At 37.0% G+C, this 18679-nt stretch overlaps 1 protein-coding gene across 1 annotated transcript in view; it reads right to left on the bottom strand.

Annotated features, from left to right (window-relative positions):
- The window catches only part of phgdh (phosphoglycerate dehydrogenase), an 89907-nt gene that overhangs the window by 19838 nt on the left and 51390 nt on the right, over positions 1–18679 (bottom strand). Inside the window, exons 8-11 of the mRNA XM_035409101.1 lie at positions 7914–8066; positions 3845–3983; positions 3015–3142; positions 1863–2088 (exon numbers count right to left, since the gene is read on the bottom strand). Of these exons, the coding sequence (XP_035264992.1) occupies positions 1863–2088; positions 3015–3142; positions 3845–3983; positions 7914–8066 (646 nt within the window). The remainder of the gene's footprint in view (positions 1–1862; positions 2089–3014; positions 3143–3844; positions 3984–7913; positions 8067–18679) is intronic.

Here is an 18679-nt window from a genome sequence, read left to right as displayed (position 1 = left end):
AAATGTGTATTTGACCTAGGTCTGATTATTACATATTTAAATATGTATACTACAGCGTCACAATGGTTTTGTATTATTTTTCAATGCGATATCAATGTTTAATATTAAACCATCATAAAGGGGTTTAAGAACATATGGTTTATAATAGACAAAAAGGATTTCATTCATTTCTGGAGACGTTTTGAATAGGTTTTCGGACTTCTAAAAATCTTAGATCCCTCTACCGATGAAAACAAAAATTCTCACTTGAAAATGATGCAAAAGTGAATTTCATAAGTCAAAACAGTTGATTTGTAGTGAAATATATGATTACGCTATGATTTACAGCAATGAACAATTTAAATATTTTGGGTAGATATTTTGGTAATTTTGGAGACACTAAGGGACACAGACGGAGTGTAGCACAGCGGGTAAGGAACTGGGCTTGTAACCGAAAGGTCGCAGGTTCGATTCCCGGGTAGGACACTTCCGTTGTACCCTTGAGCAAGGTACTTAACCGAAATTGCTTCAGTATATATCCAGCTTTATAAATGGATACAATGTAAAATGCTATGTAAAAAGCTGTGTAAGTCGCTCTGGATAAGAGCGTCTGCTAAATGCCTGTAATGTAATGTAATGGACACCAGTGTACACTGCTTAGTTTTAGCTTCCTAGATATTTAGTATTTCCGCACATCACCCTTAGATTTTGCACACTTGTGGGCAAGGAGTTTGTGATCCAGGACATGTATAGTTTCACCCGCTATATATTTGCAGTCTCAGTATTTCACTTCAAACTGAAGAAAAACAACTTTTTTTTTGCATTTTTGCCAAGCTAATAGGTAAAGTATAACTCCCTTGGATTTATACTCATTATTTATTATTTACCTAAATTATGAATATAATCTAATCTAAATATAATAGTATTGTAAAGGGTACAACTGTCTTGCTTCATTTGAGCCATTTTCCAAGTCTCTGTAATGCTCACACCTGGAGTTATAAAGCTTATAAAGCTTCCCCTATGAGTCTAGTCCAAGTGTACACCCACACACCAGCCCAATAGCTTAGGAGTCAGAAGAGTGTTAAAACATAAACAAAGTGAGACCTGCACACTTGGTATAGTGCTAAAAAAAATAATAAAGCTTTAATGCAACGCAGTTATGGTTTTGGCGAGCAAGCCTTCATCAGAAGGCATTAAAGCTTCATTATTTTTTTTAGCACTATACCAAGTATGCAAGTCTTACTTTGTTCAAGTTAACACTCTTTTGACTAAGCTATTGGACTGCTGCGCGTGTATTTCTTCAGACTTTACAAAAGTATCTTCATTAGGCACAAGGCATTAATTTCTGGAATTTCCTGCACATTAATGTTTTCTTTTACATAGCTACACCCCCACCTCTCTTACTGGATATATACGTTCTGTTTGTAGCTCTCTCATCCCCATCCCCTTCCCCAAGCCATGTCTCTGTAATCCCAACTATGTCATAGTCCCCATTATTCATAACAAACTCAAATTCCAAAATTATTCCAATATAGCATTTAAACAAAGACATTTCAGACTATTACTTCTATACATTCTCTCCTATTCCCTCACTCCCTACTGCCCAAGCCACCCTTAATAACATTTTGCTTTATAAAGATTTTAAATAGTGTTCTAACTATTACAGGTAGCTTTGACACCTCACATCTGGGCTGTCTGCACCTCCCTACACTTTCCATTCTCTAACCCCCCCCCCCCCCCCCCCCCCCCCCCCAAGTTCCAAATTGTAAACCACCTTTAAAACAGACTCACAAAAAGTCAACACATATGGAGTGTAGCCTTGTTGTTTCTCACAGACAAAGATTAGAGGTTAGGATATAGAAAGTGAGGGACTGCTATCTTACCAGCAACAGAGGGCAGAACCTGAGGGGTTGTCATACCCTTGAAGAACAGCAGATTCCCAGAGAGGGGGATAGGTTGTCTGAAGATGCTTCCATTAAGCTCCAGCAAGACTGGGACTTCCCCTAGGACTGAACCAGTTGCCTTATACCTGGACCCACTGGCAGAAATATCCACCATACATAAGCTCTTGGCCAGCTTCTGGTCTTCACCAGCATGGTTTCTGATTATCTGAAAACAACAAGGTATCAGGATCAAAGGTCTACACATCATAGACAGGGATATCTCTTATTTAGGGAATTTTTCTCACCTGCAATTCAGTCATCCCTAATCAAGAGATTGATACAGTTGAGGCCAAAAGTTTACATACACCTAGGCTAAAGAAGTTTTTCACAACTCCGCACATTTCATGTTACCATACATTTCTTTTGGCAAGTCAGTTAGGGCATCTACTTTGTTCACATCTGAAGTAATTTTAAAACAATCGATTAGAGACAGATTTATTTCAGCTTTAATTCACTATATCAGAATTCCAGTGGGTCAAATGTTTACATACACTTAATTGCTTAACTTGAATCAAATGCTCTGGATAACCTTCCACGAGCTTCTCACAATACTTTGCCAGAATTTTTGCCCATTCCTCCTGACAGAACTGGTGTAACGCAGTCAGGTTTGTGGGCCTTCATTATGGCCAAACAGTTCATAAAATTATTTTTAAAAAGTCAGAATGAAGTTTGCAGGTGATCGCCAGGCCAATGTGTAAGATAAATTTCAAGCAAAAAATAACAGCCTATATTTTCTACTAAAGAAATATGATATTAAGTCTCACTACAAGACCAAAATACTTGTTAAAACATGTATGTTTCATGTCATGGACAATGAAAAATGTTATTGTTGATACCTCAGTCATAGGATAGAGAAAATATTTTATTTTATAAATATGAATAAAAAACAAAATATTATTTAATTAATTTTACAAATGGCATCAGTCAAATAAAGCAAGAGACAGCTGTGATGACTGGGAAAACTAACGTGTCCTTCTAATTCTATTCAATAATAAGTTTACATTTATGAACAGGCAATTTTAAAGCATACATTACCATAGTTAAAGCATCAAGACTGCTGAGGGGGAGCAAGTTTTGGAGGGGATACTGTACCATGATGCCGGCCTCCTGAGCCAGAGTCAGCACATTAACCAGGTTGGGACTGTTATTGGGGCTTTCCTTCAGTAACCCCACCATTACCGCTGATCCAAGGAAGCCGACTGAATTTTTCAGGGATTCTCCTGGTTCAGAATATTTATTTTAGATATAAAGCTATAATATTTCATTACTGTAAATCTGTTGATCCAAGAGAATCTCTTGATAGCAGTATGTGGGAATTTTATGAAAACCATCATCATATTTACAGCTTTCACATAACATAACATAAGATAACATAAGATAATAATGAGAAGAGGCCATTTAGCCCAACATGCTTTCAATTTTCCTACCACTAGAGTGTAACTAGTGCGTGGTGTACCTACAAACTAGATAGTATCTAGCACCGTATCAAGCCTAGCCTAGTCTAGAAAATCCTGCCTCTACTACATGACTCGTCAAGCTACTTCATGCAGTGACTACTTACTTGTACCTGTGTGGAATTTACTTTTTGCTCATTTCCATTTCTGCCCCCTCTTCCTACAAACACAACTCAACCTGACAAATCTCTTGTAGTTCACTTTTTTAATCCCTTTTATGAATTTAAAAGCCTCAATCAAATCGTCTTAAAATCTCCTTTTACTAAGCTTAATGACCAGGAACCAATTTGATTTCATATCTCACCTAAAACAATAGATATAATTCTATATAAATACATAAGTTAGAAACCATTTTCTTTTTTTTTCATCAAGACTGGAATTTTAACAACATTCAATTCTACTCAAGGCAAAACAAAATAGTGGTGATTTACACATACATACATATACATAGCATCACCAAGCCCTTACCAATAGTTGTGATCTGCACTTGACCATAAGGTTGCTTGGAAGCACTGCATGCCCTCAGTACCAAGCCCAGAGACTCTCCTAGCTTGATCCACTGATGGGAATCAAGGGAGAATGTACTGGCCAACACATGAGCATTCACCTGGATTCAAACAGAAGAAAATCTAGTCTTTATTAAAATACTAACAATTCTAGAAAAAAAATAATGTCACATGTACATTTCCAGACAGTCTGAATCAATACCGTGTTCAGTTCAATCAATGGAAAAATGAAACTGAATTTCATTGTCTTGAAATATGTGAAAAGTTAGAGGCTGGATTGTGGATGTATCCAGGTAAAGCACTAGCCCCTTGGTACAATGATAAACTCCACGGTTTGATGGCTGCAACAAAATCCCAACCATGCCAGCCGCGATTGTGGCTCGCAAAGCAATAAACAATTGGCCATACACTTGGAGGGAAGGTTACTGTTTGCGAAAAACATACACCTGCCGTCTGCTTGCATCACTTTAGTTGGAAGACGTACCCTCCATTGAAATTATTGCCCAGTTGCGGACAGTTAAAAGTAGCTGGCATTTTGCGTGCATTTTGAAGGACAAGAAAGGCAGTCGGTGTACTTCTGAATTGAAGGTAGTCAGTGCTCGGACAGGCCTACAAATATTAGACTGACATTCCAGGTGTGAGAAAAGACAAACTGATGATTAAATTAAGTTGAAAGAAATAAGGGGAAATTATTCACTTGCGCTTTCATTCACATCTGAGATCAAGGAAGGACAATATCATTTTGTATACAGTAATAACAAAAGGGTGTCTTGCCAACAACTTCTGAAATTCATTTTTGTAACATTGGGCCAATATGAAATTATATCATATACATGCCATATATTATATGATATTATATATAATATCATATACAGACACCAGTTATAAAGGGCAGTTTTCTTTGTGATTAAATTTGAACATGGTCAGTTGCAAAAAAACAGTCTTTGGCAGTCCTTATTGTAAACTTGCCTTTAGGAAGAGCCACATCTTCCAGAATTGACAGAGCTGGTTGGTATGAACAAGTGTCTTACAAGTGTCTGCCTGTGCAGAATTTGGAAAGATTTTTTTGCCTGTCCTAGAACTTCCTGAATTTCAGCGCAGTATCTTGTTCATGTGGCAATAATCTGGTTATTACATTAACTAGTTCAAAAGTACAGTTGGATAAGACGGGGGAAGATGCTCCTTGGCGTAAGATGTCGCAGCTTGCTCAATTTTCTTCCAGACAAATAGATTGTGCCAAGTTTTATCTCAATGCATCTACTGAATGGTAAATGCATGAATCTCTCTGTCCTTTGAATTCTAACATTTTATCTGGCACACCATATTTATTGTATTGAGAATTATTCTACTGGAACCTTTTTGAGTAAGCAAATCTACCATTTTTGTTACTGAGAAATAGTGGTCTACATACAGTCAAATGCAAAAGTATTGGGACAGTAGCATGATTTTTATTGTTTTTGCTCTGTAGTCCAGAACACTGGATTTGAAGTAAAACAATGAATATCAGGTTAGTACAAACTGTCAGCTTCAATTTTAGGGTATTTATATTCATTTAGGGTGATCTACGGTGTAGGTATTACAGCCCTTTTTACATAAAATAATTTAAAAGTTGAGTGAAAATATCATTTGTTGTTCATTGTAGGGTCACAAAGGACACTAGCATTAGCACTGACCATTAGGTAGCTATCATTAGCCAGCTACTAGATTGTCAGCTTTAGTTCAACATTGAGTTAAAAATATTAAAGGAAGGGACATAGACTACAAGAGTGACTACAAGAATCTTTTAGATAGTTAATTAACAGTCACACAAATTGATTATAATCGAATGCCTAGTAACTTGCTTGTTTGAGAGCAACCAATAGCCAGAATTTACCATTTACCATTATCCAGAAAGTTGAAATAGTCACAGGTTACTGCTAGCATTTAGCAAGACATTCAGGTGAAGGATGTATCAAAGGATGGCACAAAACCTCAATTAGATTATCATAATTATTAAAAGCTGAGGCATAACTATTATAAACTATGATTTTAGAGATATGGTTAGGACAGGTGTGAGTAAGTCATGATGACATGATTTAGGGTTAGGGTTTAGGGCCATGGGATTTTACACTTGGAGTATACAGTGAGGACTGGGATTTAGGGCTAAGATTAGGGTTGTGTTTTAGTGTTAGATTTAGGGTTAGGTATAGCTTAGTTATAGGGTATTGCTACCTTTCATCTTGACACTGAGGTGAAAATATCAAAGGATGGGACAACAACTCACTTAAATTATCATAACTATTAAAGGCTAGGGCATAACTATTATAAACTCAGATTTAAGATGACATGTGGATGTGTGTGTATGAAGTTAGGGTTTAGGGTTATAATTCTGGGCTAGGATTTAGGATTGGGGTTATAGTTTAGAATTAGGGTTTAGTGCCGAGGGATTTTACGTTTGGGTTACATGGTGAGGACTGGGATTTAAGGCTAAGATTAGGGTTGTGTTTCATGGTTAGATTTGGGGGTTAGGGTTATGATTGGGGGCAGGATTTGTGGGTTAATCATCTTGAGGCACAAATCATTTTCACTTGAATTAGTGCAAACTGTTGAAAATTGCATTTATGAACTAAATGTAAAATTATTATTATTATTATTATTATTATTCATAATAATAATAATAATAATAATAATAATAATAATAATAATAATAAACAAATTGCAGTAATAATAAAAAAAACATTTCAGTAATAATAAATAAATAAATTTAAAAATAAATTTGTATTTCAAATTCTTCTATGTTTCATGCACCGGATCTGATGTGAAGCTGGAACATCGCCAAAAGATTCAGTGGACAGTTGAATATTGTTTTCATGTCGTCCTATCCCCATATAAGAAAAGATTACATACTGTACATGTACCACATTGTGTCACAACGTTTTTGTCTTATTTTTTAACATCTGATATCAATGTTTCATCTTAAACATCATAAGGGGCAAATGATTTTGGTTATGTTTCTAGACCCATAGATATTTGACCCCTGTCCTGACGGAAAGCTTGTAATTCCCACTTGAAAATGATGCAACAGTGAGCTTCTTCAGTCAAACAGTTGATCTGTATTGAAATACATGATTATGTTGCGATTTACGGCAATGCATAATTTAGACATTTTGGACAGATTTGGAGACACATTATCAGGTTTTATTTACTGGATTTGCAAACTCAAAAAGAACAACTTCATTTTGCCAAGATAACTGCATGTGTGGTACAATATTTTTTCATAAATTATGGATATAAACTAATTTAATTTACGAAGTTAGTATTGTAAATGGTACAAATGTCTTGCTTCATTGAAGACATTTTCCAAGTCTCTGTGATGCGCACATCTGGGGTATAAAGCTTTAAATAGGGTTTAAATGTGGCATCTGCGCAATGGGGTCAAAAAGGAGATATGTGTGTGAAACTTTGTCATAATTAGCGTATGAATTCTTGAGTTATGGCCAAAAACGTGTTTTGTGAGGTCACAGTGACCTTGACCTTTGACCACCAAAATCTAATCAGTTCATCCTTGAGTCCAAGTGGACGTTTGTGCCAAATTTGATTAAATTCCCTCAAGGTGTTCCTGAGATATCGCATTCACGAGAGAATGGGACGGACGTGAGGTCACAGTGACCTTGACCTTTGACCACCAAAATCTAATCAGTTCATCCTTGAGTCCATGTGGACGTTTGTGCCAAATTTGAAGAAATTTCTGGCCTTAATTGCTTAATTACTCCTAACATTTACGCCATCTGGCATTTTAGCCACATTTGTTGATATGACAGCCGAAGACTGCTGCTGTGTCTGTATACAAGACATTTTACTGTGATCTAATCTACGAGTGAACCAGCGATGGTGTGTAAAACCAATTAGCTCATTTAGCCAGAGTAATTGGTGGAAACAAAAACCTGCAAACACACTGGCCCTCCAGGACTGGAATTGCCCACGCCTGCTCTAGATGATATATAAGGTATGTATAGGCAGTTGCCCTACTCAGAAGCAAAGCAGTTACTCACCGCTCCCACAAGAGCTTTACCATGCAGCATGTCCACAATCTGCAGGGCAATGTCCTGCCCACAGCGTGCTTGGGCCTCCTTGGTGCTAGCACCCAGATGTGGGCAGCTGATCACATTGGGGTGGTTCACCAGGGAATAGTCCTTGGGTGGTTCCTGCACAGACATATGTACAACTCCAAAAATTGGTGGAAAAGGGTATGAGGCAAAACTGTAAACAATCAGCAGTCAGGTCACACAACAAGGATGTTTGTTCAAATCGCAGAGGGACAGTCTCTCTAGAGTATTTATATCATTCATAGGATATCAGTCATGTTTACATTAACCCCTTAGCGCACATGCCAAATCTGGCCAATTCTTGCCCATTTAGGGGGTACTCTATTTAAAGCTTTATAATTCCAGATGTGAACACCACAGGGACTTGAAAAATGGCTTAAATGAAGCAAGACATTTGTACCATTTACAATACTAAATCAGATTAGTTTATATTCATAGTTTTGGAAAAAAATAAAGTGCCACAAATACAATTGTCTAGGCAAAAAATCAAAAATGAATTTGCTCTTTTATAGCAAACTCCTTGACCACAAGTTCATAAATACTAAGGGTGGATATGTAGACCTACTAAAGATATATGAAGCAAAAACTAAGCAGTGTACCCAGCATCTCCAAATCTATCCAAAATGTGAAAATTATGCATTGCCGTAAATCACAACATATTCACATATTTCACTATGAATCAACTGTTATGACTCAAGAAACTCACTGTTGCATCATTTTCAAGTGGAAATTACAAGCTTTCCGTCAGTACAGTGGTCTAAAATATCTAGTGGTCCAGAAATCTCTCCAATAATGAATAGATGCTTTTTGTCCATTATAAAGCATATAAATGAACCCCTTATGAAGGTTTAAGATGAAACATTGATATCAGATTTAAAAATAATGCAAAAACATTATCACACAATGCGGAACAGTACCTAAATGTGTAATACTTAACTCTCGTATGTATTTCTGTACTCCACAGTAAGTAATGTTTTCTTGTATGGGGATGGGACGACATGAAAACACTTTTCAACTGTCCACCACGTTTTGGCAATGTTCCAACTCTCACGTCATCACTGTTGCATGCATCACAAAAACTACTAAACTACTAACGAATGCTTACATTACAATGTGAAATATCCTCATTATAAAATACCACTAACCTATTTAAAGACACTCAATTTCAAAAATAACGTATATAACCTGAATATTTTGAGCAGTAATATTTACAAAGCAATGATGAAATGTTATCTGTGTTCAGTAGATAGAGACAGAGACAGTAAATCAATGATGCAGTTCTCTTTGCTTCTGTTTTACTCCAGAAAATGATGTCAGCTAGGTCTATCAGCAAACATATGGCTTACCTATGCTCAGAAGTCCTCAATAATAATATTATTTTTCAACAAATTACGAAAAATTATTGATTACATTTCGTCAGGTGCAGTGTCTTTTACTGCTACCTCAGAGTGAATGCATAAGTGAATGCGATGATGAGAAAACCTTTGATTACGCTGAGCTATAAAACGCTATTCCAAAAGCAAAATTAGACATGTTACATCGTTAGAAAGCTTATACTGTCACCTACTGAATAAATGAATTGTCAATCAAGCCAGACCGTACTAAAAAGGGAGACAATGCCATAAATAACATGTGTGGTATTACGCACAGCTATATTGGAAGGTACCCAGGCGTCACAAATATGCTTATATTTCACAAATGGATTTTCCAAGACAATATGACTGCTCAGTCTCAAAAGGGACATCTCTACGCGTAAAACCAATGGTAAGGTTGTATATGTATTCAATATTTAGTCCCAGATATTGACTGTAGAATGGCATGATATCATTTTTGAAAACTGTCTTGTTTATTTTGTTATTCAATGAACAGCGTTTTCACTGCTGTATTGGCATATCTTAGGGCTATTGTTGGGTTTATCTTGTTGCTATGACGGAATAGGATTTTTGAGTCGTGAAAGAATATTTTTATGAATGCCCAGATAGACAGTATTGTCCATTATGTCATGGGTGGGGAGTGTAGTTGCAGATGAGAATGCAGGGAGGGGCTGCTTGTTAAATGGACGACCAGAGTAACAATGGTGGCACTGCGAAACTCCGTATTCAACATAGTTGTCGTGTATCGTCTACAAATGAAACTAAAACAAAGCGTTACTGTTTTCAACTCATACTTTGGTTGCAGGAGCAATGAATGTCTCAGTTAAACCATCTAGGCACGGCGGCGTGCCAACCACTAGGTGGTGTGCACTAATCGGTTAAGCACAAGCAAATTATCACTTGTTACACTCTACAGATTTCCAAATAAGTTTAATAAGGTTAGTTGAATTACTCCAGAAAATGCTTGGGCAGAGCTAGACTATAGTATTACTTACGAGTTCAATTTCTTAGTTATTACCACAAACACGTATGGGTATTACTGATTAGCTTTGTTTTAAACAGTACAATATTAAAAATGTAAAACAACAGTACAATATTAATGTACAATATTAATATAAGTATTAAATGCATCAGTAAAATACACTGAGAAGGACAGACAAAAATACAGATGAACCCTGGGAATAAGCATGAGTGTCCATTCACATAATTCAGAAGAAACATAAATATACTGAAAACTATATGTTGTGTGTTTTTTTAGAATTAATATTCAAATGTTATCTTTGGCCAATCTTGACAGCTCTACTTTGTAAAGTCTGTTCTGTAGTCTCGGATCATCCACTTCTCATAAGTGAGTCCCTTGAATGAATGCCACATCAGAATTTTTCCAGTGTATCGACTCCAAGCATTCATTCCTTTTGATATTGGCATTCAAGTCCCGTATATTTACACATAAAAACCTACTTAACCATTATCAAATAAATATGAAATTAGTACTAGTAAGGCTGATTCAATTCAAAAGTCATAAACTATGACAAATAACTTATATAGAACCCCCCCCCCCTTCTGCCGCCAACCCAGACACTAATAACGTGTGTCTATGAGGAGACAACAAAATACTGCAGCTCAGTGAGTCCCATAAGCCTGAGCCAGTCCCCAATAAAAATTTACTGTAATTTATGCGTACATGTACACAGAGAATGAACTAAAAAGTTTTAGTCTTTAGCTCATGAAAGTCATCGGAACAGTGTATCTTCTCCATTTTTAGTCCCAATTCAATATTGTTTATTGAGCCAGGCTAAGAACTTGGCAGGACACTGGGTCACACATTGACATTTAGCACAGCTCCCTTCCCGGAACACATACACACACTGATCATTGATTTCGCCATATCTAGGCTTCTAATGAATAGGGGCTCATAAAATCCTGGATTTTTTTTCCTATATTCAAATTTTATGGTTTTATTTTTTCTAGACCCAGTATTTTTTGTGTAACTATCAAAGTTGTGTAAGTCGCTCTGGATAAGAGCGTCTGCTAAATGCCTGTAATGTAATGTAATGTAATGTAAATGATAGATATTTATTGATTTTACCATCAATAAGTGTGTGTCTGATACATGACAACAGTAACAAAAACTCCATTTAAACATAATTTTATAATAGAAGTTGTTTAGGTGGTAGCAATTACAGAGAATACTTTCCTTTCCCTGGTTAGTTTAAGATGGAAAAGTGAAGTTGTAACAGTGATGCTATGAATAATTTTCTCCAGCGATTGGCCAGGTGTGCAATGGGCCAGCGTTTCAGGTGGCCTGCAAATTCTCAAAAGTTGTTTGCCAACTGCAAATAAACATCAGAAAAAGCTGAACTACACCTCTCACATGAACAGCTTAGAGAAAAAACTGTCAGTGTGTGTTCACCAATATGTGCATATGACCAGTGGCCATATGGAATGCTGCGTCTTTGGAACGCAGGAATTTTTTTAATCTGCGTTTTACACTAATTCACTTGTGTTCAGATTAAACTATTTTTGCTATATGACATGACAACAGTAAAAGTCTAACAATAAATCTGTCGTTCATAATTTTAGCAAAATGAAATGATATTAAAATAATGTTTAGGCATTCAATGGTCATGGACTGCTTCAGCCCCCCCCCCCCCCACTGGACAGATTTGCTTAGGGCCGCCAAAATCCTAGGGCCGGGCCTACTCCAGATCCATCATCCAGCTCCTCTAAACTGCACTATTCTGAACTATAAAATTTGGCCTTCAATTATTCCTATTGGCTTTCACTTCAGCTGTAACCTGCAGAATCCATTTTATTTTCTGTCTACTACTTTACACCAGGCTGGCCAGTGGAGAATGGGCTCCCCCTCTCTATAGCCGGTTCCTCTCGAGATTTCCTCCCATTGGGGAGTTTTTTCTCGCTGCCAAAGTTTTGCTAACAAGCTTACCAGCTAGCTTTGTCATACATCGCTGGGTAAGGTAGTCAAGAAGTGTTATGCATTTTGAGCCATTCTCTCTCATAATAGCTAGCTGGCTACTGTTTTTAAGGAGATATATAACAGGCCTATTTCACAAGATGGCGACCAAAACCGGATGTAGGGATACTTTGTTTCCGGTTACCGTTGCTACGGACGCAAGTCCATTTCTGACGGCGAAAAATGGAGCCTAAACAGCGACGTGTGTTCTCAGTCCTAATAGCTCAAAGTTCAATGTCGGATGTTATCCGCATTGTCGAAGCATTGCCAGTGAACGTTAAAACATACAATGTGCTTTATATTCTTGGCTATGTATACAACGTTTAGTAACAGTTTAAGAGCTTGTCACCTAAATACAATATTGGTTCATTTTATTATTTTCAGGGAACAAGAACATGACAGTATTATAAACAGATAAAATTCTTATCATTAATATTAATAAATATAAAAATAACAATATAATCAAAGCAATAAGAACACTAAAGGAGGGTTCATCCTAGCTCTCCTGGGAAGAAAATTTGGTACATCGATACATTGGTTCTGTGCAAGCAACTTCAAGACTCAATCCCCTTCCTTGTAATTGTCACAGGCTCATGCTCATTTCATGCACTGGTGTGCCCGTGTAAGCATGTAAACATGCTGTGTTGTAAACCCATGTGGACCAAACTGAAATGAAAAAATCTTATATTTTGACAACGGTGACTTCTGTGCCCCTCTGTTTCCCTGCTGGCGGGGATGTTCTCTTGTAAGTTACAGGTGCGTTAAGTAGTACCAATGCTCAGCCCGATTTTATTGGCAACACCTGGCCTGCATCTATTTAGAAGACTGGCAGCTTTTTTTCTTTCCTCTCCACTACGCAGCCGGGCGGCTGTGGTTGTGCAGTCCGCTTATTTATTTTTGTCGTTGGTTTTTTTTTTGCCTATGCAACACCTGTTTACTGATCTCAAGGTACACAATGCAAGCAGTCATTCACACTCTATTTGCATTACACTTCACACCTCATGTTTAGTAATGTCGGATGTTTGTCAGTGATGTGTTTAATTTCATTGTAACAAATTGTTTCTTGTTATCTTGTGCTTGTTTTGTCTCTATCTTGTACGAACTGTAGCCTGTTAATTGTTACGATATCTACTGTGAGGGTCAGAAAAAAAATTTCTGGACAAATGAGAAGAAATTCAAGAACTGTCTGAAACAGTATAATTTGGCCAGGCTAGATTCGTAGTTTTGAATGGTCTCAACGGGGAAATTTGCTTTTTGGCACGAGAGGCTGACTAGCCTCAGGTAGCCACTGGAGTTTGGGAGCTTCACGGAGAATGCCAATACCTGGTCCCCTGCTTTTGCCTTTTGCCCCATTACAGTAAGCTTACAGTCTTGTATTCTTCAAGCACATTTACACAGCTTACAAACATAGTTTTCAGTTTCCTCCTAACTGAAATTGTGGCTTAGCAATTCTGTTGCATATTGATCTACTTTCACAAAGTAATTTTTCCATAGCACACAAGTGGCAGCTTTGCGTATGCTTTATCAAATGTTTATTGGATTGTTTATTTGTATGTTTATCAGCAAAGGCTTACATAAAGGACACTGCAATAGTGATAAAGGGAACTATATTATTGTAAATCATTTATGATTTCACTTTATATTCTTGTAAATAGTTTTCCTCCTTGTGGACTGTCAGGAAGCACAGTCAAATCAGCTGTTACACATGTGTGTGTATGTCTGCGTGTGAGCACAAAAGGCAAGCTACTGGTGGTGAAAGACATTCATTTCCCCACTTCACACTTCCCTGAGAAATTCCTTTGTAAGCTTTGATAGCTAATACAAGGGGTGCTGGGAGGTTCTGCCTCATTTCATACAGCCACTGTTTGCATATGCAAATTACAGCAACCTACTTACTATTTACAAGCCTGACTTACAGCAAGGCAAAACCAAGTGCTTTGATTGCTCCTAAGTGAATATAGTGTGTGTGATAAGTAACCATTATGAACACGTATTGTTAACAGAAGCTCTACAAATGGATACACTTTAACGGAAATACAGAGCCTATCCAAAAAGAGGGAATGCATAAATAAAAAAATATCTGCTTTGTGGGGACCCAAAGAGTACCAGAATTTGCTTCTGGAAGTTGCAATATGGCAGGGAAAAAAAACATACAATAATGTATACAATATTCTAATTTGAAGAGGTTTGGTGCCATTTGTGGCAGTTTTGGGGATATTTGGCCCCACCTTTGGGAAAACACGCCAAAAACACTGCATTGTTCAATCCACTCAAAATTCCTTGTGTTGTATACATCCTAGAGTATGACTGGAAAAATAAATATGGTTTTGTCCAGATCAGAAATACATGTAATCACTACAAATTAAGAAAATTATTTTTGGATTTCTTTATTTTTATCAGAATAAATATGTCCTGTATGTTCACTGAGTGAGGATCAGGATATTTGTCCATTAAAATTAGCTCTTTATTTCAAGATTTGAACCATGTATGTACTGTTTATAGTTTTGGAGATAATGAATTTATTTAAGATTCATTTATAAAGTGGTTGAAGAGCACAGGACTTTTGAACAGTCCCTTTTGCTATATCGTAAGCATGAAGTGGTGCTCGTCTCCAATGACTCATAGTCTGAGACAACAAACCTTAAAGCATCAGGCAGTTCCATGTGCATCCAGAAACTGGAAAGTGAGGTACACACACCCACTCCACCAACCAAAACAAAACCCCTAGCCTAAGCCCACATCCAAGTGCGAGATGACGTAATGGCATATGACACCAGCGATCATCAATGGCTAATTCCTACAGAAAGTGAATTATATGTATTTTATGGCCAAGATAATTGGATTACATTGGTTTATGAAATAATAACTCACTGGCAATGCCTGAATACCTCCAGAGATAGCTGTGAGTAAATCACACAAGCTGTTTACACAGTTGCGACCCTTTCCACTTAATTCTGGTTTGATTGACAATTCTTTTATGTAGGGATGGGAGATATATCGCAATACTAATTATCGAATGCAATAATGGTAGTAGCAACCATATGGTGCATTACCTTTCCTTTTGTCTTTTTATTGTAAATTATACCTTAAGTTGTTAGTACACAACTGACCTAAAGAGTGAGCATAAAATGCTTCAGGAGAAAAATATCTATTGAATGTTGAAACGACAGCCAATCAGCACAAAGATCGTACAACTTCTATGTGATCATGTAATGTGTTTTTCGTCGATTACATGGAGCTGCTAATTGGCAGTCTTATGGTCACCCAATAGATAACAGTTGTGACATGTCCTCCTCGAAATGTATTACTGTTATATACATTTTTGATTATATACATAATTTCTGTGCCTTTGCCATCTTTTTCATATTGTTGTATTCACATTGATCATAATCAGCAACTTCCAGAATTCTGAACACTCACAATGAAATTTTGTGTCTTTCAAGAGATTAGCGCTATTCTCTAATGAGAGCTTTTCATATCCTGCAGCATAAGTGTTCGTAGGTGGCTCAATCATGCGTTATGTTTGATGTGCCAAATTGACGTGAAGCATAACCAGAATTTTGCTGATGGTGGAATATCATCTTTTTATTGTACATAAGATAGATATTTGTGTATCCATGTGCATGGAAAGTACGTTTTCAGATTTACTGTGTGATATGTGCAATGTCAGATATCTAGTGTTGGCGCCGCAGATGGCTGCCTCGGTGTGTTGACCAAAACAAATTCCTCGTATGTGCAAATGTACTTGGCAATAAAATATGATTCTGATTCTGATTCTGATTCTGATTTATATTATGGTCTTAGAGAGAGAAACAGTGAATTGGACACAAAATATTATATTGACTCTATTGTCTCTAAGAATGTGGCCTGCCCTCCCCTCCATCCAAGCATCAAAGTAAATGTGATTTGAGAAATTTAAAATCTGCTGATACTGTAATCTAGGCAGGCGATCTATGGGTCTCACCGCCTGCAGAGTTTGTCTCGGAAGAGACAGACCGGAGGACACAAGACACCATGTCGAGGGTGAGAGATCCTGCATGGCTACATGCCTAACATTTTCCTTTAACCTCTTAGAGCAAAGCCCCTAGTGGTCGGCACGTCAGCATGCCGAGATTGCTGAACTCAGACATTCAGTGCTACTGCAATCGAAGTATAAAACAGAAAGACTTTGTTTTAGTTTCATTAGTAGACGATACACAACTACACCCCCCACCCATGACATAATGGACAATATTGTCTATCTGGGCATTCATAAAAATATTCTTTCACGACTCAAAAATCGTATTCCGTCATAGCAATAAAATAAATCCTACACTAGCCCTAAGATATGCCAATACAGCAGTGAAACCGCTGCTCACTGAATAACGAAATAAAGACAAAGTTTTCAAAAATTATACCATGTCATTCTGCAGTCAATATCTGGGACTAAATATTGAATAAATATACAACCTTACTATTGGCTTTACGCGTAGAGATGTCCCTTTTGAGACTGAGTGGTCACATATTGTCTTGGACAATCCGTTTGTGAAATATACACGCATTTGTGACGCCTGGGTACCTTCCAAAATAGATGTGCGTAATACCACACGTGTTGTTTACGGCGTTGTCGCCCTTTTTAGTACAGTCTGGCTTGATTGACAATTCATTTATTCAGTAAGTAAGACAGAAGATATAACTGTATCATTGATTTACTGTCTCTGTCTCTATCTACTGAACACAGATAACATTTCATCACTGCTATGTAAGCATTATTGCTCAAAATATTTTGGTTATATACGTTATTTTTGAAATTGAGTGTCTTTAAATAGGTTAGTGGTATTTTAAAATGGGGACATTTCACACTGTAATGTAAGCGTTCGTTAGTAGTTTAGTAGTTTTTGTGATGCATGCAACAGTGATGACGTGAGAGTTGGAACAGTGCCAAAACGTGGTGGACGGTTGAAAATTGTTTTCATGTCGTTCCATACCCATACAAGAAAACATACCACAGTACTGATTATAGAAATACATACAAGAGTTAATTATTACACATTTAGGTACTGTACCGCATTGTGTGACAATATTTTCGCATTATTTTCTAATCTGATATAAATGTTTTATCTTAAACCTTCATAAGGGGCTCATTCATATGCTTTATAATGGATGAAAAGCATTTTATTCATTTTTGGATATGTTCCTGGAACCCTAGATATTTTACACCACTGTACTGACGGAAAGCTTGTAATTCCCACTTGAAAATGATGCAACAGTGAGTTTCTTGAGTCAAAACAATTGATTTGTAGTGAAATACGTGAATATGTTGTGATTTACAGCAATGCATAGACATTTAGACACTTTGGGTAGTTTGGAGACACTGGGTACACTGCTTAGTTTTTGCTTCATAGATCTATAGTAGTTCTACATATCAACCCTTATATTTTATGAACTTGTGGTCAAGAAGTTTTTGATCCAAAACATGTAAAGTTTAACCTGCTGTATATATGCAATCTCTCAGTATTTCATTGCAAACTAAAAAATAGTTTTTGTTTTTATTTTTTGCCTAGACAATTGCATTTGTGGCACTTTATTTTATATTCAAAATATTGGAAGACATAATCTAAGTTAATACTGTAAATGGTACAAATGTCTTGCTTCATTTAAGCCATTGTTCAAGTCTCTGTGGTGTTCACATCTGGAGTTATAAAGCTTTAAATACGGTACCCACTAAATGGGCAAGGACTGGCCATATTTGGCATGTGCGCTAAGGGGTTAAGTTTGAATGCAATCTGTGACATTTAACTGAGTGATTGAAAATCTTACTGTCTGTACAGATAATGGTGTTGAGGCCTGATAGTTGAAATCTCTGTTTTTATAAACTGGAACTAGACTGAAGGTGGAGGTTACAACTGGCTGACTTTGACAATGATCTGTCTACAGACATCATCCTATTGTGGAAGCAGAGAAACTTCCATGCTTTTCATAGGTATTCAAGAGCCGAAGTGAATTACCTCCTTACATATTCACGTTTGATCTTGTTAGAAATAGAGTTAATTCAGGAATCTTTTGATAATAATAGCATAGTGCTCAGCCCTGCTTCCAACAACATAACACTTTAATCAATAAGTACACAATCAGCTTTTAGGTAGGCCAGTCCTTGTCATAAATGAGCCTGACCCCCCTTCCCATCCCTTTTACACCTTAACTTGGCATGATCCAATCAGGCCAAACATCCACAAGCCATGCTGGGTAAGGTATTTAAGATGGTCACAGGAGTTGTGTTGTGTTGCAGTTCCTTTCGGAGCCTTGGAGAAGAAAAGCTGTTCTCTTTTTATTTTGGAGGTGATTTGGTTGTGTGTTTTTAGCTAGTTTCCTTTAATCCTGTGGAA

The sequence above is a fragment of the Anguilla anguilla genome, chromosome 3 (genome assembly GCF_013347855.1).
Source record: "Anguilla anguilla isolate fAngAng1 chromosome 3, fAngAng1.pri, whole genome shotgun sequence".
In the NCBI taxonomy this organism is placed as follows: domain Eukaryota; kingdom Metazoa; phylum Chordata; class Actinopteri; order Anguilliformes; family Anguillidae; genus Anguilla; species Anguilla anguilla.
This window is presented reverse-complemented; position numbering and strand designations above follow the sequence as displayed.